Raw genomic sequence first — 19984 nt, 5'->3', positions numbered from 1 at the left:
GAAGCTGCTTAGGCTAAAAATGACTTAACAGCTAGAAGCAACTACTTTCTAAGAGACTTATTTTTCTGTGCTCAAAATCAGCCACATTGGGTATTGAGCAGGTAAAAGGTGGGCAGGCTTAGTTTAAGTCCTGGTCCAGCTCAGTAATTAGCTAGGTGACCTGGAGCCAATCCAAGCTTTGCTATGCCACCCTTTGTGATATGAGAGGGTCACCTGACTTGAGATAACACAAACTGCAAGGTGGCATTCTAAAACCAAATCAAGAAACCAGAAACGGGTACAGTCACTTACCCTCCTGCTTGGGAGATGGTTCTTTGGGTTCCTTCTTATTTTTTCGACCCTCCCGCCCAGAATGGTCTTCTCCTAAATCTATGACAAGTTCGCTCTCTGAATCGGAGTCCAGGCCCAAATGCACTGTTGGGGAATCCGTCTCATCTTTTCCCTTCAGCTTATCCTTTGTGGGATGAGGCAAGGGTTTTGCTTTGTCTGAGAAGTCCTTCTCGGGCTGAGGGCTAGTCTTCTCCTTGACCAAGCCTGGGTCTGCTTTCTCGCTGGCTGGCGACGTGCTGACTTTCAGCTCCTCTTTTGTCTCCATGGGGTTCGCCAATTTGGGCTTTTTTTTGACAGCAGATGGCTCTTTGTCCATCTGAGCATCCTCTTTGTCTTCGGCATCTTCCGGCTCATTCTTAGACCTCTGCTCCTCATCACTGATTGAGTCACTACCGCTACTATCTGACTTCTCGGAATCCTCCGAATCGCTGTGTTCTACAGCCGTATAAACATCTTCGGAGATTTCATTTATGCCTAAATTCAAAAAGAAAACCCAGCATGTGGCGTACTCACAAAATAAAGAGCAGGACCAAAAAATCACAAACATTTTCCACGCCCAACGCTGGAATAAAAAACAAAACAAAAAAAAACATTTCAAATCGCATCACACTGGCCTGGTGGGGTTAGCAGTGCGCTCAAGCTGCAGCTGACGACAGCTGACAGATGGAACTTGTCTGCAAAGGGTTTCAGTTATTGACATTCAAAGATGACATGGGACCAAACAACATGAATTTCGAATTTATCCAGAGCTCAATCTTTGCATTATGGATAACTCACTGGGACACTGACAATGGGAGGGATGGAAGGGAAGGAATGCCGGACCTGTGCTGTTCAAACTGATCCATTTTACTGATTAGAAAATAGAGACCCAGAGAAATCACTTGTTCTAGGACACAAAGAAAACCAAGACAGAGAAGCGAGGCCAGAACCCTGGGCTCCTGACTCGCCACCAACACTCTTCCCACAAATTCCCAAAGCATTAAAGTCCTTTACCCTTTGTGTCCAGGACTCAAAGAGATAAACCAAAGCCTTAAAGCGGAGGTTGCAATCTCATAGCCCATGAGCCACATCTGGCAAGCAGACGTGTTATTTAGGAAGCAACGGTTCGACCCAATGCTTTTGGGTATTTTGTTCTTTGTTGGCGTTTTTTTTTTTGAACTTAGAACTTGCTGGCCAATTCACAAATCAGGAAATTTCACAGAAATCAAGATGGCGGGCTTGTGCTGAAACAGCAGAAGATCTGGCCTCTCTGGGTCACAGGCCTGCAAGGCTCGCTGGGGCTGAGAACCACTGGCCCCTTTAGGTGGGGGAGTACTGTCTACAGGTGACCCAGCTGCCCAGTCCCCATCTTGCTCCCTGAACTGGGGCAGAGTCAACTGTCACTGTGTTTGCATTGTTCTTCTACATACAATGGAGTCAAGAGGAAAGTCATCCATTTCCATGTCTCTATCAAAAGGCAAAAAGATAAAACAGCAGGAGTTTCATACATATACAGACAAGAATGGGCAAAAGTATATGTCTAACAATAGTTCCATTTAACCCATTTATGTTTCCTGTTCTCGGTAATGGGTTTCATCCGTCTGTAGGTAAATAATACTACACCCTAAAATTTTGAAAAGAGGAAATCCCCATCAACTCTGTGTTTCCCTCATTCTAGAGCAATGGTTATCGTGAGTGGGGCCACTATCCTGACCCAGACACACGGAAGGGAAACTCTTAAAAGGATAAGAGCCATGAACAGCCCAGCAGAATCATGAGTGAATCATACCGAATTCCTCCAGGGCTCAATCAAAACTGAAAGAATCAAAATACAAAAACCCAGATCTGGTTTAATTTCTGGATCCTAGGGCTTATGTGACAGTTAACTAAAGGTGGGACGCCAGGACAAGCATGACCACACATGTGACAGGAAAAGCTTGGGTACCGGAGCCCAAAGGGTATGAATTCAAATCCTACTCCTCTGCTTTTATTAGCCGTGTGACCCTGAACCAATGAACTACCTCTCTGAGCCTCAGTTTCTTCACCTAAAAATGGTGTTGATAATAGTATCGACCTCCCAGGACAATCTATGCACAGTGCATGTGGCATAGGAAGCCCTCGGTAAATGTAAATATTAAAATTCTTATTAACAACAATAAACCAAGGAGTTAGACCAGCTGCATGGAAGGACCCAAGAGGGGTGTCTACATGGCCTACAAAATTTCATCCATGTCACTGAATATACTAACCAAACAGGCAACCCAGCAAGGAATGCTTTCCTCTGACAGCCTGGATGACTCCCAACTATAACTCTTTTCTCACCCAAAGGTCCAGAGAAACCACTGACATGTAAACCTCACCTTGGACTGGCTTTCTCTCCTGAGACCCAGCCGGCCCCTACTTCTTTATAAATACCTTCCTGGCTTTATTTACCTGTTCAACAAATATTCCAGAGCATTCCTACGTGTATAAGACCAAGTACACCTTGGAGAAGGCAAATCTTTATAAGGCAACCTCCCTGCCCTCAAGGAGCTTCCAGTCTAGTTTGGGAGGGATACCACCACACAAAGGAACCACTGATGCTTCAGAGACATAAAGTAGCAAAGGAGGTGGGCAGATGGGGAGGGCAGTCAGGGGAGACTTCCTGGAGGAGGTGATGCCCGAGCTCAGCCTTTGGCACAGGATTCAGGTAGGCAGTGTAAGAAAGCAGCAGCACAGGGAAGAGGAAGGGAGGCGACAGATACAGAAGCAGGATGGATGTGCTGAGGGGGAAGCGGCCTAGCCTGGAGGGAGAGGGTTTGTGTTGGACACTTGTGGGATACACTTGACCCTGAAGTGGAGACAGTGACGTGAGCAGAGAGGAAGCACAAAGGCAAGCTCAGGAGGCTCTTTCTGCTTCCAAACTTTCTTACAACCTGCACCTCGAGTTGGCAGGCCGCCACAAGGAATACACTCTGAGGAATTCAAAAAGCCCTTCTGAACAATTAACGAGCAAATCTGAAATATTCTGCCATGAGTAGAAATCTATTTTTGTCGAACAAACAACTCAAGGTTAAACCAGCTGCTAAAAAAGGCAGCCAGGATGGGGCTTTAATTTCATCCGGGTGGTATCCCTAAAAAGAGTAATGATGAGGAGGAGGAGGTAAGCAAACCAAGAGACATACCTAATTGTGCTTTGCAACTCTCTATCGTCTTATCAAGATTTAGCTGGAATCTGCTGCGAATCTGCCGCTTGGGAGAGATGAGAGGCACAGGGGCCGACTGCTGCTGGACCGACTCACTCAGCTCCTTCAGATCCATCTCGGCCTTGCTTCGATCTGGAAGACACCATCACACCCTTGTAAGACCAGGCACTGGAGGGAAGAGCGGACAATGCTCATCACTTAGCTTCCTCCTCAAAAACACACTTAGGAGCCCGGGAGGGAAAAAAAAAAACCTAAGACGTTTTTGTCATTTGTCCCAACGATATCATCTGCTCGACGGCCTGGGCTGTCTTGGAGATAAGAGCCTGAGACAACATTTGGCAGGTTTGTACTGAACCATCGCCTGGGTTGCTTTCCATGTTGAAAACGTACAATCCCAGCCAGAAAGTTGGTTGTCTGTGACACTCAGCATCATTATGGATCCTCCAAAGCCAAAGGTTACAGTAATATGTTCAATCTCAACAGCAGCAGATAAAGTGACACTGAGTCTGGCCAGTTTGCTTTGAATTCCAGGCCCAGATCAGAGAGGGCTTGTATCCGAGAGAGGCGCTGAGCCTCGCAGAGAACACATTGGTAAGAGGGAGAACCAGCTCCTTGTTTACCAAGGAGACTTCAATCTTCATTCTTAGTCGACTTAGTCTGGAGCTCAAATTAGAAAGAAAGGGAACACACAAGATAGGCAGACCCTCCAGCCAGTGTGCTGTACCTCTCTTTGGCTCACAGCATCTATCTGAGGAATGGGGAACAGATTAGCCTTGGATATGAACCTGTGTCTTCTTGCTTTACTGTAACCCCAGGCAAAGGTCCCTGCCTAAGGACTCAGGCCCAGAGGTCCTACTCCCCGTACTTCTGCCATGGGCTCTTTGCACGACCACACTGGTCCAGGTTCCAAAGGGTCCGTGAGCTTGCATTTCTTGAATTCCTTCCCCACCTCCTCTGCTGCCTCCTCTAGTGGCCCCCAAAACATAAAAAGGGGACAAAATGGTGGTGACTGCAAAGGCTCAGAAAGCAATGAGAGACTGTCTTTCACCCTGGCATCCCCTCCAACAGACCCTCAAGCAGAGAATGCGGGTGTCCACCCTACCCTGGCCAATCCGAGAAAGCAGGTCACAAAGGATGTGGCATCCATCAAGGACAAAGATCAGCCACCTGTGAGCTGCTTCTACCAGCTGTGAGCTTACTCCCTGACGTCTCTCCGCCCCCCTGCTACCTTCCACCCCAAACCATCAGGCTGCTACAGAGACCGAGATACAGAATGAGAGCTAGACTGCAAAGGCCCTCCAAAGCCTGCACTCTCCCCACTCGACCTGACCCTCGCACCCTGCCCTGCACCCAGGAAGGGAGGCATGCTCTCACAACGCATGCCGGAGGTTCATTCCTTTAAGGGGATCAGAGGTCTCCCCAAAGCCCCACCCAACTCACTCATAGGTGATTGGAGCCACAAATCGCTCCCATTTCATTCATCACCATAATGAGGTAAGATGAGAAAGGGCCCCGTCCCCAAAACACACTTGCAGTTTGTCACCAGGGAGACCAAAAGTGAGCTTTCAAAGCAAACAGGGACAGCATCCTTGTCATTAAAGAAATGTCTCTTAAAAAACATACCCGTGTGTGCGCATGTGCATGCATGTGTTTGTCTGGTGTGTGTGCATGTGCTGATCGGGGACTCTTCAGAAAGCCTATCAAGGCCAGGACTGAAGATGCTTGCGGGGAGGACGGTTGAATGCACAACTATATCGGACGGGGGAAGAATATACATTCAATTGTACTGGAGAAGCACCTTACAAAGAGAACAGAGAGAGTGTGAAACAGGGATAAAACAGCAAAAAAAAGGAGGAAGAGGAGAAGAACTGGGGAACGAAAAGAAAGAAAGAAAAAAGGGAAGAACCAATTAAACAGCAGTATGATCAGGACTTACAGACTTCAACACCTGAGCTGCGAACATGACAGTAGAAGGGGAAAGACAGGAGGCCCGTCTCGGTATTTCTGCTCTCAGAAATGAGGAAGCACACTGCATTCTGGAGGGAAAAGGCAGCCTTTTCAAGCATAAAGTTGGAAAAGAAGTATCTCACAAAATTACTTTCCATGAAGGGGGGTAGCAGGAGATGGCAGTGCTGCCCACATGACTGTCCTCAATAACATTCCCATGTGGTTAACAGATTCCACACAGCAGTTACCAAAACGCACAACTGACTATACCAGGCAGGGGTCAGCCAACTTCTTCCATAAGGGGCCGGAGAGTAAATTAAATTAGGCTTTGCAGGTGTATAGGTTCTGCTGCAAAAGCAACCATAAAATGATGTGCTAAATAAATGGATGTGGCTGTGTTCCAATAAAACTTTATTTACAAAAACAAGTCGGGGGCCAGACTTGGTCCACAGGCTGGAAATTTTGCCAGCCCCTGTACTAGTCCAGGGACTGCTAACCTTAGCTGCACACTGAGATCGCTCCCCTCCCAGCCCAGGGCTTAAAAAAAAAAAATCCTGATGCCTCAGCCCCACCCCCAGAGACTGAATTCAGTGGTGAGGGGGAGGCCTGAGCATTGGCCCTTTAGAAGTTCCCCAGGTATTCTAATTGGCAGGTAAGGCTGTGAGCCCCTGTACTGGACCAATCTTGTCTGTGAGCAAAGGAAATGCCTCATGATTTGCCTTAACCCTTGTGTACCTAAACCTCGGGGATCATAAAAATAGATCTACACATCACCAGAATAATCGAGTGTGTGTGTGCACACGCGTGTATACCGGTGTGGGTCTACAGTAAATGCAATCTCTTAACTTTAGCCTAAAGCCTGAATATTCATAACCAAAAGGAATGAAAAGAAGGTAAAGCATTTCATTTCACAAAATAAGGTTTCTCGGGTCAATGAGCCACTGTAACGTTTATTCTAAGAAGAAACCACCGAAAGCCCGGGAGGGGGCTATAATCAGGTCCCTGGGAGCGGACTTTTAGGAGTTTAGCCAAATGTAATATCTTTCTCAAACTTTCAGCTGTGTGTGAACCCACTCTCCTCCACAGGGAGAAAAGAAGAGCTTCTCTTTCTCATTTAGCTCCTAGCAGCTTATCAGGACTCCTTCCACCTCTGCCCTTCTATATCAGGAATATCTGCAGAATCCACCCTTGCTGCCAACATTTTGAACTTTTCAGCTGATATGAAGACAGCTGAGGCTATAAATGGAAACCGGGAATAAAAAAAAAAAATACCCGCGCTAGAGAAAAGAGGCACGATCTCCCATTGCTGGAGGGAGCATGAATCAGAACCACCCTTTAGAGGGCAATCTAGCAGTCTCTCTCCAAATGTCAACAGCACATGGCTTCTGACCATCAGGTTCCACTTCTAGGAATGTATCCTGTGGATTCACTCCCACGTGGGCACAAGGGTCTTCACTGCAGCTACTTCCAACAGCAAAAAATGGAAAACTACTCAATAAATAAGGTGCCTGGATAAATAAGTTACAGTTTACCTTTAAATGGAAAAAAATACAGCTGCTAAAATAACACAGCGGCAGAGCTCTCTACGTGGTGATATGGAAAGCCCATCTGTTTAAGGAAAAGGAAAATAATCAGTAAAGGACATTAGCATTGGTGTGTGGGAGAAAAGAAGGAAAGGGAATACAGATACAAATATATGTGTTCTTGGGGCTTCTCAACGCTGACATTTGGGGCTGGATAAGTCTTTCTTTTGGGGGGTGGGGAGGTCGGGGTAGGGGCCGGGAGCTGTCCTGGGCACTGTAGGATGTTTGAGACCCTGGCCTCCACCCACTAGATGCCAGTAGCACCCATATCCCAGTTGGGATAATAAACAGGTGTCTAGACATTGCCAAGTGGGGACCAAATCACCCAGGCTGATGTCTAGAAGAGCTCCCCAAGGAGACTAAAAAAGAGCCAACAGGGTCAGAGGATGACAAAACAAAAAAAAGAGCCAACAGTGGTCACCCTTTTTTGGGGGTGAATAAGGGGGTCACAGAGACAGGTGATCAGAGGTTACAGGTAGACTGGTTTTTCATTAAACATCTTTCTGTACTTTGAAATTTCTCTTACCGTGTGCATTCATTACTTATAAAAACAAAACTTTTTTTTCTTCAATCGTGTGACTCCACAAAAATCAGAAGGCACTAACGGACAGCCGAGCCATCCCCATGGTGCCCTGACGGAAGACAAGCCACTATGCGGTGAGAGGAACAGCCATCAAAACAAAATGTTTTAAAAGAAAACTATAAGCACTTCTTTTTTTAGTTTAAAAAAAAAAAAAAATCTTGGGCTTCCCTGGTGGCGCAGTGGTTGGGAGTCTGCCTGCCGATGCAGGGGACATGGGTTCATGCCCCCGTCCGGGAAGATCCCACATGCCGTGGAGCGGCTGGATCCGTGAGCCATGGCCGCTGGGCCTGCGCGTCCGGGGCCTGTGCTCCGCGGCGGGAGAGGCCACAACAGTGAGAGGCCCACATACAGCAAAAAAAAAAAAAAAAAATCTCCTTTATTCAAAAGGTGTAGGCAGGCTATAATGAATGGTCTTCTAGGAGGCACAAAACAGCGGCTCCAACAAGGGAACAATGTCCTTCAGACGAGAGACCCTGGCAGCTGCTCTTACCCATCAGTCAAGCAGAGACCTTCCCCACCTCATTCACTATTTAAAAAAAAAAAAATCAAGACAACATCTGGGCAATCGGGGTACCCAGCCCTGCATCCACGTCCTCAAAGTCTCACTTTCTGCAGAGAAAAGAAAGCAGGCCTGACAACAGCAACCGTGGAAGAATAAACAAGCAGAAAGCCTTCAGGTCTAACAACGTTCCACCGTCGGCATCTCTGACAGAGCATCAAGGCACATTTTTGTCACTAACAGGACGACTCAACTGCTGCGTTTGTTGAGCCAAAAGCCAACACAGTGTGCGAAAGAGGAGAGAGGATTCCCAGAGAAAGCACACAGGAGTCTAGAGGGAGGAAAGAACCACTCCGGTCCCCTCTCCCCCTGTGCCACAAACATTCTTATTCAGGACTTATTTTATAACTGCCGTAGAGGCACAGAAGGGGGCCGGAACGTAGCCTGGCTCCTTATTTTAGAGCATAGAGAAGGGGCCCAAGACAGCAAATGAGGCCGGGTGTGTTGGCGTGCAGGGCCTTCCCCTCCGTCATGCAGCAAAATAAATCGTAAGAGTAAAGTACCCACGGGCTGGTGGTTGTATTTTTGGTTGTACTTGTTTCCTTTGGCCTAAATAGAGGTTTTTATTTTTACTTTTTATTTTTGATCCCGCACCTTGCGGGATCTTAGTTCCCCTATCAGGGATCGAACCCGCACCCTCAGCAGTGAAAGCGCAGAGTCCTAACCACTGGACCGCAGGGAAGCCCCCAAATAGGTTTTTAATGAAACTGATGGTCAACTTTTAAAAACTAGAAGAGTTCATGTAAAAAATCTGGATTTCTGTTTTTTTCTTGAAAATTCAGAGTTGGACAGCACAGGTTCAACTTGTGGGAGTTGCTTCCTTTAGAAAGGCACTTTGCCCTTCATGCGATCGTCCATCCAAATCTTCACCTGACCCCTGACCCCTACAGCTGGGCAGACTAACCCAGCGGCACAAAGGGGCACAGTGGCGAGGGCCCATGAAAATCAAAACACGCCCCTGTCCTGCAGCATTTCAGTTCTCGTATCTCGGTTAAAAGTCCGAGATACAGGGCTTCCCTGGTGGCGCAGTGGTTGAGAGTCCGCCTGCCGATGCAGGGGACACGGGTTCATGCCCTGGTCCGGGAAGATCCCACATGCCACGGAGCCATGGCCGCTAAGCCTGCGCATCCGGAGCCTGTGCTCCACAGCGGGAGAGGCCACAACGATGAGAGGCCCACGTACCACAAAAAAAAAAAAAAAAAAAAAAAAAAGTCCGAGATACACAACAGACAAGCCCGAGTCTAAAGGCCAAACTCAACCACAAACCACGAGTTGATCCTAGGTATGTAAATTTGCTTCTCTGTGCAATGGGGTTATTACCTTACCTTGAAGGTCATTGTATTTTTTTTAATAGTTTTAACTCACAGAGAGTAAAATTCACTTTTTGGAGAATATATGACTTTTAACACCTGCATAGATGCGAGTAGCCACCAGCACAAACAGAATGCAGAACAATTCCATCTACCAAAGAATCCCTTTGTGATGTGTAGTCAACCCTCCCCAACTCCCGGCAAGCACTGATCTTTTTTCCATCTCAGTAATTTTGCCTTTTCCAGTTATTTTTTTTTAATGGAGCACTGTTGTTAGATATAATGATGTCATTATTATCCCTAGCACTCTGTCTCATTTCTGTCTGTTCAAAGTAGTTACATGGACGCCAGACATCAAGTCCCATGAGAATTATTCAGCATTTCCCTCCACTTTCTGATTTTTCTACCCATCCATGGCACTTTGCACCAGTCCCTATCTGATCCTCTTGCCACTGGGTAACTGAAATTCCTACCCATAAAACGCCACGTTCCCTATGCTTTTGTTTCCGCTGACAAAACAATGCATTTGTCCCAGGAATGGAAAGAGATGGCGGGGAGCTTCTGCACAGGAGAGCCTTGTACTCTGCCGTGCCCACCGCCAATACACACCCCAGGAAAAAAACCTCTCACTCCCAAGCCAAATGGAAAAACCCAGAGCATCACACAGATGCCCAAGGACAGCCTGGTTTACGAAGGAGCTATTCCTGCCACGCATGACTGGCAGAGAGGAAGCATGACTGTGAGAACGTCTCTGTACAGCTTTCTTTTCGGGGGTGCAGAGGTGGGAGGAGGGTGTGAGAAAGCAAACCACACTGCTGAGAACAGTGAGTGTTCCCCAGGGGAACAGATGGGTCCCCGTTTGCTCAAGTGAAGAATTCCCACCAGCCAACCTGAGCTGGAGCCCCTCAAGCCACCACCCGGACTGTCTCATCACTTCCGGGCTGCACGACCTGGTGACCTGGGTAAATGAGGCACCAGCCTCCATGGAAACACAGGCTCCCTCCAGCCCGGCCACCTCTGGCTCTGTAATCCCAGATCCTGGGGTCGCCTCTCCAGTCCTCTGTTTCTCCATCTGAAAATGGCATCTCAGGACAAGATGAACCCAGAGGGCAGTGATCACCAGAGGCTGTGGATTCAGGCTGGAGCATCACTCCACACGGGTGGCCGCCCCTCCCTTCCTGAAACCCTGTATACTCAAGGCCTCTGGAGTAGGCCACACTCCCTGAGTGTTGCTTTCTCCTTGTTCCCCTGCTCTTTCTCAGCCTCCTCTCCTCATTTTTCCTGAGGTCTACATGTGCAAGTGGCCCAGGCCCCTCACTCCTTCTTTATCCTCTGGACCAGGGTCTCTCAGCCTCAGCACTATTGCCACTGCGACTGGATAATTAATTCCCTGTCGTGGTGGGCTCTGTCCCGTGCGTTGTAGAAAGTTTAGCAGCATCCTTGGTCTGCGACCACTAAATGAATGCCAGCAGCGTCCCCCACTCTCCGCCTGCCCTGAGTTATGAGAACTACTGCTTGAACCCAATCCCATGTATAAATCAAGATTCCCAGAATTACACCTCCTGCCCTGACCTGGCCTGACTCACGCCTCCAATTGCCTTCATGACCTCTCCACCTAGGAACTTAGCAGGCATCTCAAACTTACAGAATCGAAAACTGAACTCCTGGCTCCCATTTCTCCTGCCATAACCAAATCTGTCAACACAGGTGCAACCCAGTAAATCTTTGCTGGGGGGACCTGTACTAGATGCTAGTGGCGAGAGCCCACCCCACCCCCCCGTTGTAACAACTGAAAATGTCTCTGGACACTGCTAAGTGTCCTCTGGGGGGTCAGGGGAACTGCCCCTGGTTAAGAATGGCTGACACAGGCTCTTCCCAACACAACACCGTGAGAGGTCCTTCCAAAATGTTCAGTCAGTTCACATCCCTCCTCTGCTCAAATGGTCCCACACCAAGGTCCATGAGGTCACTGTGTTCTCTGATCTCATCTCCCCTTCACCCACTAGGACATGTCACCCGGGCTTCCTTGCCATTCCTACAATACACCAAGTTCATCCTGACCCTAAGGCCTTGAATTTCCTGTTCCTTCTAGAATGTTCTTCCTCTTAACACCGACATGGCTGGGTTTTCTTGTCATGCAAATCCTCGGCCAGGTATCACCTCCTCAGAGGCCTTCCCTAACCACTGCCTCTTGCTCCTCCCACCCCCATCCTGCCCACCTCTCTCCTTATCATATGAATACCTTTTACCTTCCATGATGACATGACCTCTCTTAGTTTTTTTTAGCTTGATTATTATTTCTCCCTCTCTAGAACCAAGCTGTGTAAGAGGGCAGGGCCCTCACTCGCCACTGTCCACCCCAGGTCTAAAACAGTGCACAGCACATAATAGATGCTCAATAAAAATCAGGGCTCATGACGGAATGACTTAATAAAATAGCTTCATAGTTGGGTGTTTAGCATTTCTGGTGCTAATTTTTGTTAAAGACCTTGGCCTAAGGTAATGTTTTCAAAAGAACCAACTGAAACTCAATGAGTTTTAAAAAAAAAAGAGAAAAAACTACTACATCAAGGATGAAGACTAACATTAAAAAAAAAAAAAAAAAAAAACTGGGCTTCCCTGGTAGCGCAGTGGTTGAGAGTCTGCCTGCTGATGCAGGGGACATGGGTTCGTGCCCCGGTCCAGGAAGATCCCACATGCCGCGGAGCGGCTGGGCCTGTGAGCCGTGGCCGCTGAGGCTGCGCGTCCGGAGCCTGTGCTCCGCAACGGGAGAGGCCACAACAGTGAGAGGCCCGCGTACCGCAAAAATAAATAAGTAAGTAAATAAATAAATACATACATACATACAGAAGAAAAGAATTAAAACAACATGTTGGAACACACTATACATAAGAAAAGTAAATACTGAATCATAAAACAATATATACCGTGTGTGTGTGTGTGTGTGTGTGTGTGTATATATATATATACATATATATATACATATATATATATATATAAATAAAACTTTAAATATATATATTTACAAATATAAGAACTGGGTTACTGTGGTCCAGGGCAAGTAAGGTTGTAAACACTGGCCTAAGGTATTTCAAGATAAAACAGCCTTGCATGTCAACAAGCTCCGGGAAACCCCTTGCTAGTTCCTTGTATTGATCTCTCTTCATCTCCATCCACTGTACCTTTTCAAAATTTTGTACAGAGAAAAGAGTTCAGGGTTCAAGAACCACACACAGGGACTTCCCTGGGGGTTCAGTGGTTAAGACTCCACACTTGCAACGCAGAGGACACAGGTTCGATCCCCGGTCAGGGAACTAGGATCCCACACGCCATGCGGCCAAAAAAAATAAAAATAAAAATACCAATCTTTAAAAAAAAAAGAAAAAAAAAAAGAACCACACACAAAAGAGGACATTACAACTTGCAGAAATACTCATAGCTGCTACAGAAAAGAGGCTTCCCAAAATTCCAACTGACCCAGGTTAAGATTCAGGATGCTTCCCGTGGTGGATGTCTTGTCCGTTTTCGTCGTGATTGGTGTTGATACTTGAGGAGAGAAAGGTTTCGGGCTGCCGGATAAACTCCCCGCTTGTCCTGTCTTGGTGGAGGCTGGTGAAGCTGAAAAAGTAAGTTACTCGTTAAAAGACAGATCTACAAATAAAGAAACATATAAAGCTTGTAGGTGTGGGGCAGGAAGGAGAGTACAGAAATTCTATTTGATTTCAACCAGGCCGCCAGAGCACCACAGAGGGGGCTGGAGCAGGAAGGGCTGGCTATTTATTTCAAGCAAAGGGCTTTAACCCGATGTTAAAGCCACGAAGGAGGAAGGCTTCCCCAGTCATTCTATTAAACACAAAGCTCTAAGACAAATCGGCTAAGCTGCCACTGAAATTGGTCTGGCCCATTCACGGGTGTAAATCTCAAAACAAACAGTGATTAAACCAGCCCCCGCCTGGGTCCAGATGCAGAGACCAGAGCCAAGTTTACAAATGGCATGTCGTCCATTTGTGGGAGACGCAGGGGCCGTTTCACCCAGCCACTGCACCTGCCAGGGGCCAGCTCCACCCCTTGGGAGCTCGCAGGCTTCTCATTTCAAAGGTCCTGCAATGCCGAACGAAGCCAAACTCCACAACAGATGGAGTGAGGGCGCTGTTGGTAAATTACCTCCCTCCTTACTGGGTTTCAAACTTTTATACGAGGATAGAGTCGTACCTATGCCCGAGTCTTTTAAAAATAACTTAAAACTCCCTACTTCCTGCTCCCCTGAGCCCTGTCCACTGGGTAGGGGAAGAGAGAACAGAAACCAAACCATTTAACAAAACAAAGTGTTCAGATGGGCCAACTGGGGCCTCCCAAAGATCTTTTAGATCCTGCCCCTTTGCTGAAACGGCTCTGTATTATTGGGCTGTCCTGTTACCATAAACGTGTGACAGGCAACCAAATGGCCAGCTTCCCTCAGATGTGCAAGAAACCTCGAGAAAGCTGTTGATGGTGATGGGGTTAGATTCGCGACATCCCAGAGACTTCACAAGTGCTTAGACACGCTGGTGGGTTCTTGCCTTGGTTTCCTCATCTGCCAAATGGGGATCCTCAGAGTGAGGATTCAATGGGTTAAACTCTACACCAGCTCAGCCAGTCAACATACATGAGCTAGCCTCAGCTCCAGCGCCAGGACCTGCCAACACTATTTTTAATGCAACAGAGTGGGAAAGACTCTAGATGTAGGGAGAAGTGGATTAAAGCATGGATCAGGAGCCAAAAGAGAGGTTCAAATCCCAGCTCTGTGGACGTGCTGTGTGACCTTGGGCAAGTGACCTGATGTCTCTGAATCTCCTTTCCTGATAGCTACAGAGAGGGATACTGATAATATAATACAAAAGGATTGATAAAACTACCTAACTCATGGGACTTCCCCGGTGGCGCAGTGGTTAAGAATCCACCTGCCAATGCAGGGGACACGGGTTCCAGCCCTGGTCCGGGAAGATCCCACATGACGTGGGGCAACTAAGCCCATGTGCCACAACTACTGAAGCCCGCGTGCCACAACCACTGAAGCCTGTGCGCCTAGAGCCCATGCTTTACAACACGAGAAGCCACTGCAACAAGAAGCCCGTGCACCGCAACGAAGAGCAGCCCCCACTCGCCGCAACTAGAGAAAGCCCGCGCGCAGCAACAAAAACCCAACGCAGCCAATAAATAAATAGAAAGATAAATAGAAAAATAAAGGTGTTTCAAAAGATTTAAGTATCACCAATAAAATCTTTAGTATTAGGATTTTTAATTATTATTCATTCATTTATGTTCTGTTTCCAAAAGAGATCTGCAGTGGCTGAAAAGATCAGTGCAGTGTATTCCCTCCACAAGGATTAAAGACCAGAGTCTTTCTAATTGTATTCCCTTAAGCAAACTAGCAAGTGGGTCTAGCAGGGAGGGTCTTAGCATACCAGCAGAAGCACTGTTTGGGGCTGCAGGGAACTTTTGACAAGGAAGACTAACCCTAAAGGGTAGCAGGAACCAAAACCACACAAAGGTGCAGGGTCACACACAGAGAACTCAAGCAAGGGAGTCCACATTTCCCTGTTTAACAGTTCAAGTTACATAGTAACAAGGAGAGGCTGGCAGGTGGTCTAGCAGAGCTCTACCCCGCTGTGGGCCTGCAGGGAATTTACCAAGAACACAGGGAGAGTCATTAGTTTTATAGCTCTGTATATGTATGTTCATGTAGTTAAAAAATAATAATAACTGGAACAACAAGCCTTTAATTTCATAGACATATAGGGAATTTACCAAGAACACAGGGAGAGTCATTAGTTTTCTTATACATATATGTTCATGTAGTTAAAAAATAGTAACTGGAACAACAAGCCTTCAATTTCATAGGCATATAACATTTCCTTTGTTAATAAAACTTAAGTATTGAAGGTTCAAGAGACACGTTCTAAATTTTTTAAAAATTTGAAACACAGCACTTGGATATGGCAAGAATAGCAGTGTTACGTGAACGCCGGTTTCCCATGGAGACGGGTCTGGTTCACTTCCCACCCGGCCAGCGAAGGGCAGGGGCCACCCTCACAGGCGTCTGGTACTGCAGTGTTTCACGTCATCAGGACCAGGACAGCACCTCGGGGTCACCTAGCAACCCACACTGCAGAACTCGCCTCTGCGAAAGTGGGGGCCAGCGCCCATCCCTGGCTGCCACCTGCCCCACCTCCCCAATTTGTGAAACACCTGTGTCTGTCTTGACCTCCCACAACCACTCACCCAGCTGTTCAAGGTCAAACACGTCTACACTGTCTCAATTCCTCCTCTGCTCTCCTGCCTCAGCCTACCCAGCCCTTCAGCAAGCCTTCTGCACACCACTTCCAAAATACACCCAGATCTCCACACTCATCTCCAACCCAATCTCCAGGGCTATCACCCTCGTCTGTTCACTCTCAACAGGGGCAACGTGGCTCCCAAGGGGCAAAAAGTAGATCTTAGGGGGTGAAAAAATCTTACTCTTTTTATAAATAAAGCACACATGCAGTACGTAAAAGGACATACAATACGTTTAAATTTCATGAGGGTCCACTCTGAAGTATAGACCCCAAAGAACTGAAAACCTATACTCAAAAAAATCCTCAAAGCAGCACTATGCACAGTAATGCAAAGATGGAAACAACCCAAGTGTCCATCAACAGATAGACAAGCCCTGGTATAAAGGAATGAAGTTCTGATGCATGCTGCAATGTGGGTGACCTTGAAAACACCACACTAAGTGAAAGGAGCCAGATACAAAGGTCATGTTTTATAGGATTTCACTGAAATGAAATATCCATACTGAGCACATCCATACAAATAGAATGCAGATCGATGGTTGCCAGGGGTCAGTGATGAAGCAAAGGGATGGGGGTGGGAGAGGGGGCAGGGATGAGGAGTGGCTGCTTGGTGGGTACAGGGTTTTGTTCTGGGGTGATGGAAATGTTCTGGAACTACGTAACAGTGGTGGATGCACAGTATTGTGGCTGTACTAAATGCCACTGAATTGTCTACTTTGAAATGATGAATTTTCTGTTATGTGACTCTCACCTCCATTTTAAAAAATATTCACGGGGCTTCCCTGGTGGCGCAGTGGTTGAGAGTCCGCCTGCCGATGCAGGGGACGCGGGTTCGTGCCCTGGTTCGGGAGGATCCCAAATGCCGCGGAGCGGCTGGGCCCGTGAGCCATGGCCACTGAGCCTGCGCGTCCGGAGCCTGTGCTCCGCGACGGGAGAGGCCACAACGGTGAGAGGCCCACGTACCACAAAAAAAAAAAACTGGAGCCCAGAAGTGGAGATAAAAAAATAAAAAACTTTAGCTTTTCTTTTATACCTTTCTATACCACTGTAATATTGCTGGGTTTCATTTTGTTGTTTTAATTCTAACCATGTGCGTGTAGTCCTTTCATCGTTTAAAAAAAAAAAAGGGTCAACTAGAGGCATTTAGATTATGGGCCATTTTGCTCTTTTAAAAATGCTTTTACTGGGCCTCCCTGGTGGCGCAGTGGTTGAGAGTCCGCCTGCCGATGCAGGGGATACGGGTTCGTGCCCCGGTCTGGGAGGATCCCATATGCCGCGGAGCGGCTGGGCCCGTGAGCCATGGCCGCTGGGCCTGCGCATCCGGAGCCTGTGCTCCGCAACGGGAGAGGCCACAACAGTGAGAGGCCCGCATACCACAAAAAGAAAAAAAAAAAAAAAAAAAAAATGCTTTTACTGTGGTTTTGTTGGGGGGAAAAACTTTAAAACAGGTTCAAAAATGTATTTGTTAATATAAAAAATGTAATGAAGGGAGAGGAATTCTGTAATTGTGTGACTCCGGCAAAGTTCAATCACTGATAGGTTCTTGAAGACTTTTATTCCTGACCATCTAGAGAAACATGGAAAATACTAAGCTGGCCAAAATGTCTACAGCACTGGGGGTTAGAAAGTGAGCAAGGACCATATATATAAAGATACAAATATATAATTAACATATACATGTCAGTAGTGATGAGGTTGAGAAACCCTGTTTGAAATCGCTCTAGATACACATATATACATTACAGACATTAAGAAAACAGATCAATGTATCTGTTTAAAACATTTGCATTCACATGACTTCATAAAGTCTACCTGCTACTGATGATGAGAATACGTGCACTCAAATAGAAAGATGTCAAAGAAACATTGCTAAGTTGAAAGAAACAAAAAGTTTAGTACAATCCCATTCCATCACACACACACACAAAAATTATTATTGTCATCATCACTGTGATTATATACATTAAAAAATTTTAGCCACCCAATTCTTAATAGTTGTCACCTCTCAGGGTGAAATTATGGACTATTTATTCTATAATATTAACATGTGAAAGGCATATCTTATATTCAGGGGAAAATGATGTAAAATGAAATGTAAATATTGGAGAGCTTCAAAGTTGAAGGTTAAGCAGAGTTTTATCAGTGCTGAAATTCAAAAGCATGGTACATAAATCTATGGCTCTCAATGAGGACTGGAGTGGTGACCATGCCCCCCAGGGGACACGTGACAATGTCTGGAGATGTTTTTGGCTGTGATAATTGTGGGCAGGGGTGTGCTACTGGCATCTAGTGGGTAGAGGCCAGGGACGCTGCTAAAAGCCCTACAGGGCACAGGACACCACAGAGAATCATCCGGCCCAAAATGTCAGTAGTGCTGAGGTTGAGAAACCCTGTTTTAAATCACTCTAGACATTTTTGAAAGCAAAAAGACAATTGGAAATGCACGTTTCAATTAAGCCTTGAAACAGACACCAATCCTTTTTTATAAAGCCATAAATCTTGCCCAAAGGAAGACCTAATTGCCTTTGAAGTCACAAATAATTTAATCAGATTTTACACTCTGATGTACAATTCACAAGCAAGGGCTCAAACACATCATTTATGATCTACGTTTACAAAACCCCCAGATTGTGCTAAATGCCCTTCTGACTACATGAAACATGAGTTGTAGGATTAAATTAGAAAAAAAGGCCCCTTCCCTCCCATGCACCCCAGCCCTCTGGGGGAGGTGGCAGTGGGGGAGTTAATGACTCACTCTGAAGTTCCTCTACTTATAAAGCCCTGGCAGCAACCTACACATTCAAAGGGCTGGCGGCATCTTGTACCACACTCTTGGTGGCATGAACAAATGAGCTCCACAGCATAGAATCACTGGATGGTCTAGGACAGGACAGAAATGCTGTCCTGAATGGTTATTTAGTTCATGGAAAAGTATTCAGAACACAAGGTTAAGTTAAAAAGGAAAACCCTAAACAGTCTACACCAAACAGGTGATCCATGAAGCCAGTAGCTCACGGATGCATTTGATGCGCTCTATAGGTTTTGTTTGTTTTGTTTTGTTTTGTTTGTTTTGTTTTTTCGGCCGCACAGCATGCAGGATCTTAGTTCCCCAACCAGGGATCGAACCTGTGCCCCCTGCATTGGGAGCATGGAGTCTTAACCACTGGACCGCCAGGGAAGTCCCTATAGTTGTTTTTTTTTTAATTTGAGCCAATGTGTAAAAGTTGGGGTAGTTTGCATTTTAAAAATATTTGAGGGCTTCCCTGGTGGCACAGTGGTTGAGAGTCCGCCTGCCAATGCAGGGGACACGGGTTCGTGCCCCGGTCTGGGAAGATCCCACATGCCGCGGAGCGGCTGGGCCCGTGAGCCATAGCCGCTGAGCCTGCACATCCGGAGCCTGTGCTCCACAACGGGAGGGGCCACAGCAGTGAGAGGCCCGTGTACCGCAAAAAAAAAAAAAAAAAAAAAAAAATTGAGAATTCTCTTGAACAACCAGAAATCTGGCAACAGAGCCACATCCCCACTTGGCTAGAACCAGCAGAGGGAACTGGTCCCCAGTGCCCTTTAAAAAAAGCACACCTCTCTAGCTCAGCACACACGTATGGGAAGAGTAAGTACTGCTTTGGAAAGTGTTACACACACAAGCACCCATGAGTGTGTCAATAGTCATGAAGACGAGCGGATTTCTGCTTTAGTTCACCCCAGTCCTTATCACTTCCAAAACTCACTCATTTCCGTATCTGCCTGATCCCTGGAAGTATTTGAATTTTCAACTTGATAATATGATGTATAAAACAACCCAGAGTAAGTCCAGGACGGGAATTCCCTGACGACCCGTGCTTTCACTGACAAGGGCACAGGTTCAATCCCTGGTCGGGCAACTAAGATCCTGCAAGCCACCCAGTGCAGCCAAAAAAAAAAAAAAGTCCAGGAAACAATTTCTAAGGGCTGACTGTGGGAGGTGGGATTATCCCTGACTTTAGTTTTTGTAACTAACACTTGTTTTAAGACAAACATGTATTGATTTCACAGGACAAAAAGAGTATCTGAAACCGTCTTCCCTTCTCCCTGAAGGAACCCACATGGGGCTGTAAGACCAAAAGACCACTATTGAGAGTGGTGAAAGCCAGGCCCCAGGACTCTTACCCTAATACATATTAATGACTTAAATCAGGATCCTGCAAGCAAATA

The 19984-nt window shown here is 46.6% G+C and overlaps 1 protein-coding gene across 10 annotated transcripts in view; it reads right to left on the bottom strand.

The window, feature by feature from the left end:
• The window catches only part of ZMYND8 (zinc finger MYND-type containing 8), a 142855-nt gene that overhangs the window by 48135 nt on the left and 74736 nt on the right, over positions 1 to 19984 (bottom strand). For all 10 annotated transcript variants that reach the window (XM_082600594.1, XM_082600600.1, XM_082600601.1 and 7 more), the window contains 3 exons: positions 12954 to 13094; positions 3474 to 3626; positions 292 to 804 (listed from right to left, as the gene is read on the bottom strand). In XM_082600594.1, coding sequence (XP_082456720.1) covers positions 292 to 804; positions 3474 to 3626; positions 12954 to 13094 — 807 coding nt within the window. The remainder of the gene's footprint in view (positions 1 to 291; positions 805 to 3473; positions 3627 to 12953; positions 13095 to 19984) is intronic.

The sequence above is a fragment of the Mesoplodon mirus genome (assembly GCF_964341445.2).
Source record: "Mesoplodon mirus genome assembly, chromosome: 15".
NCBI lineage: Eukaryota > Metazoa > Chordata > Mammalia > Artiodactyla > Ziphiidae > Mesoplodon > Mesoplodon mirus.
Note: the sequence above shows the minus strand (reverse complement) of the source record. Positions and strands in the feature narration are given on the sequence as shown.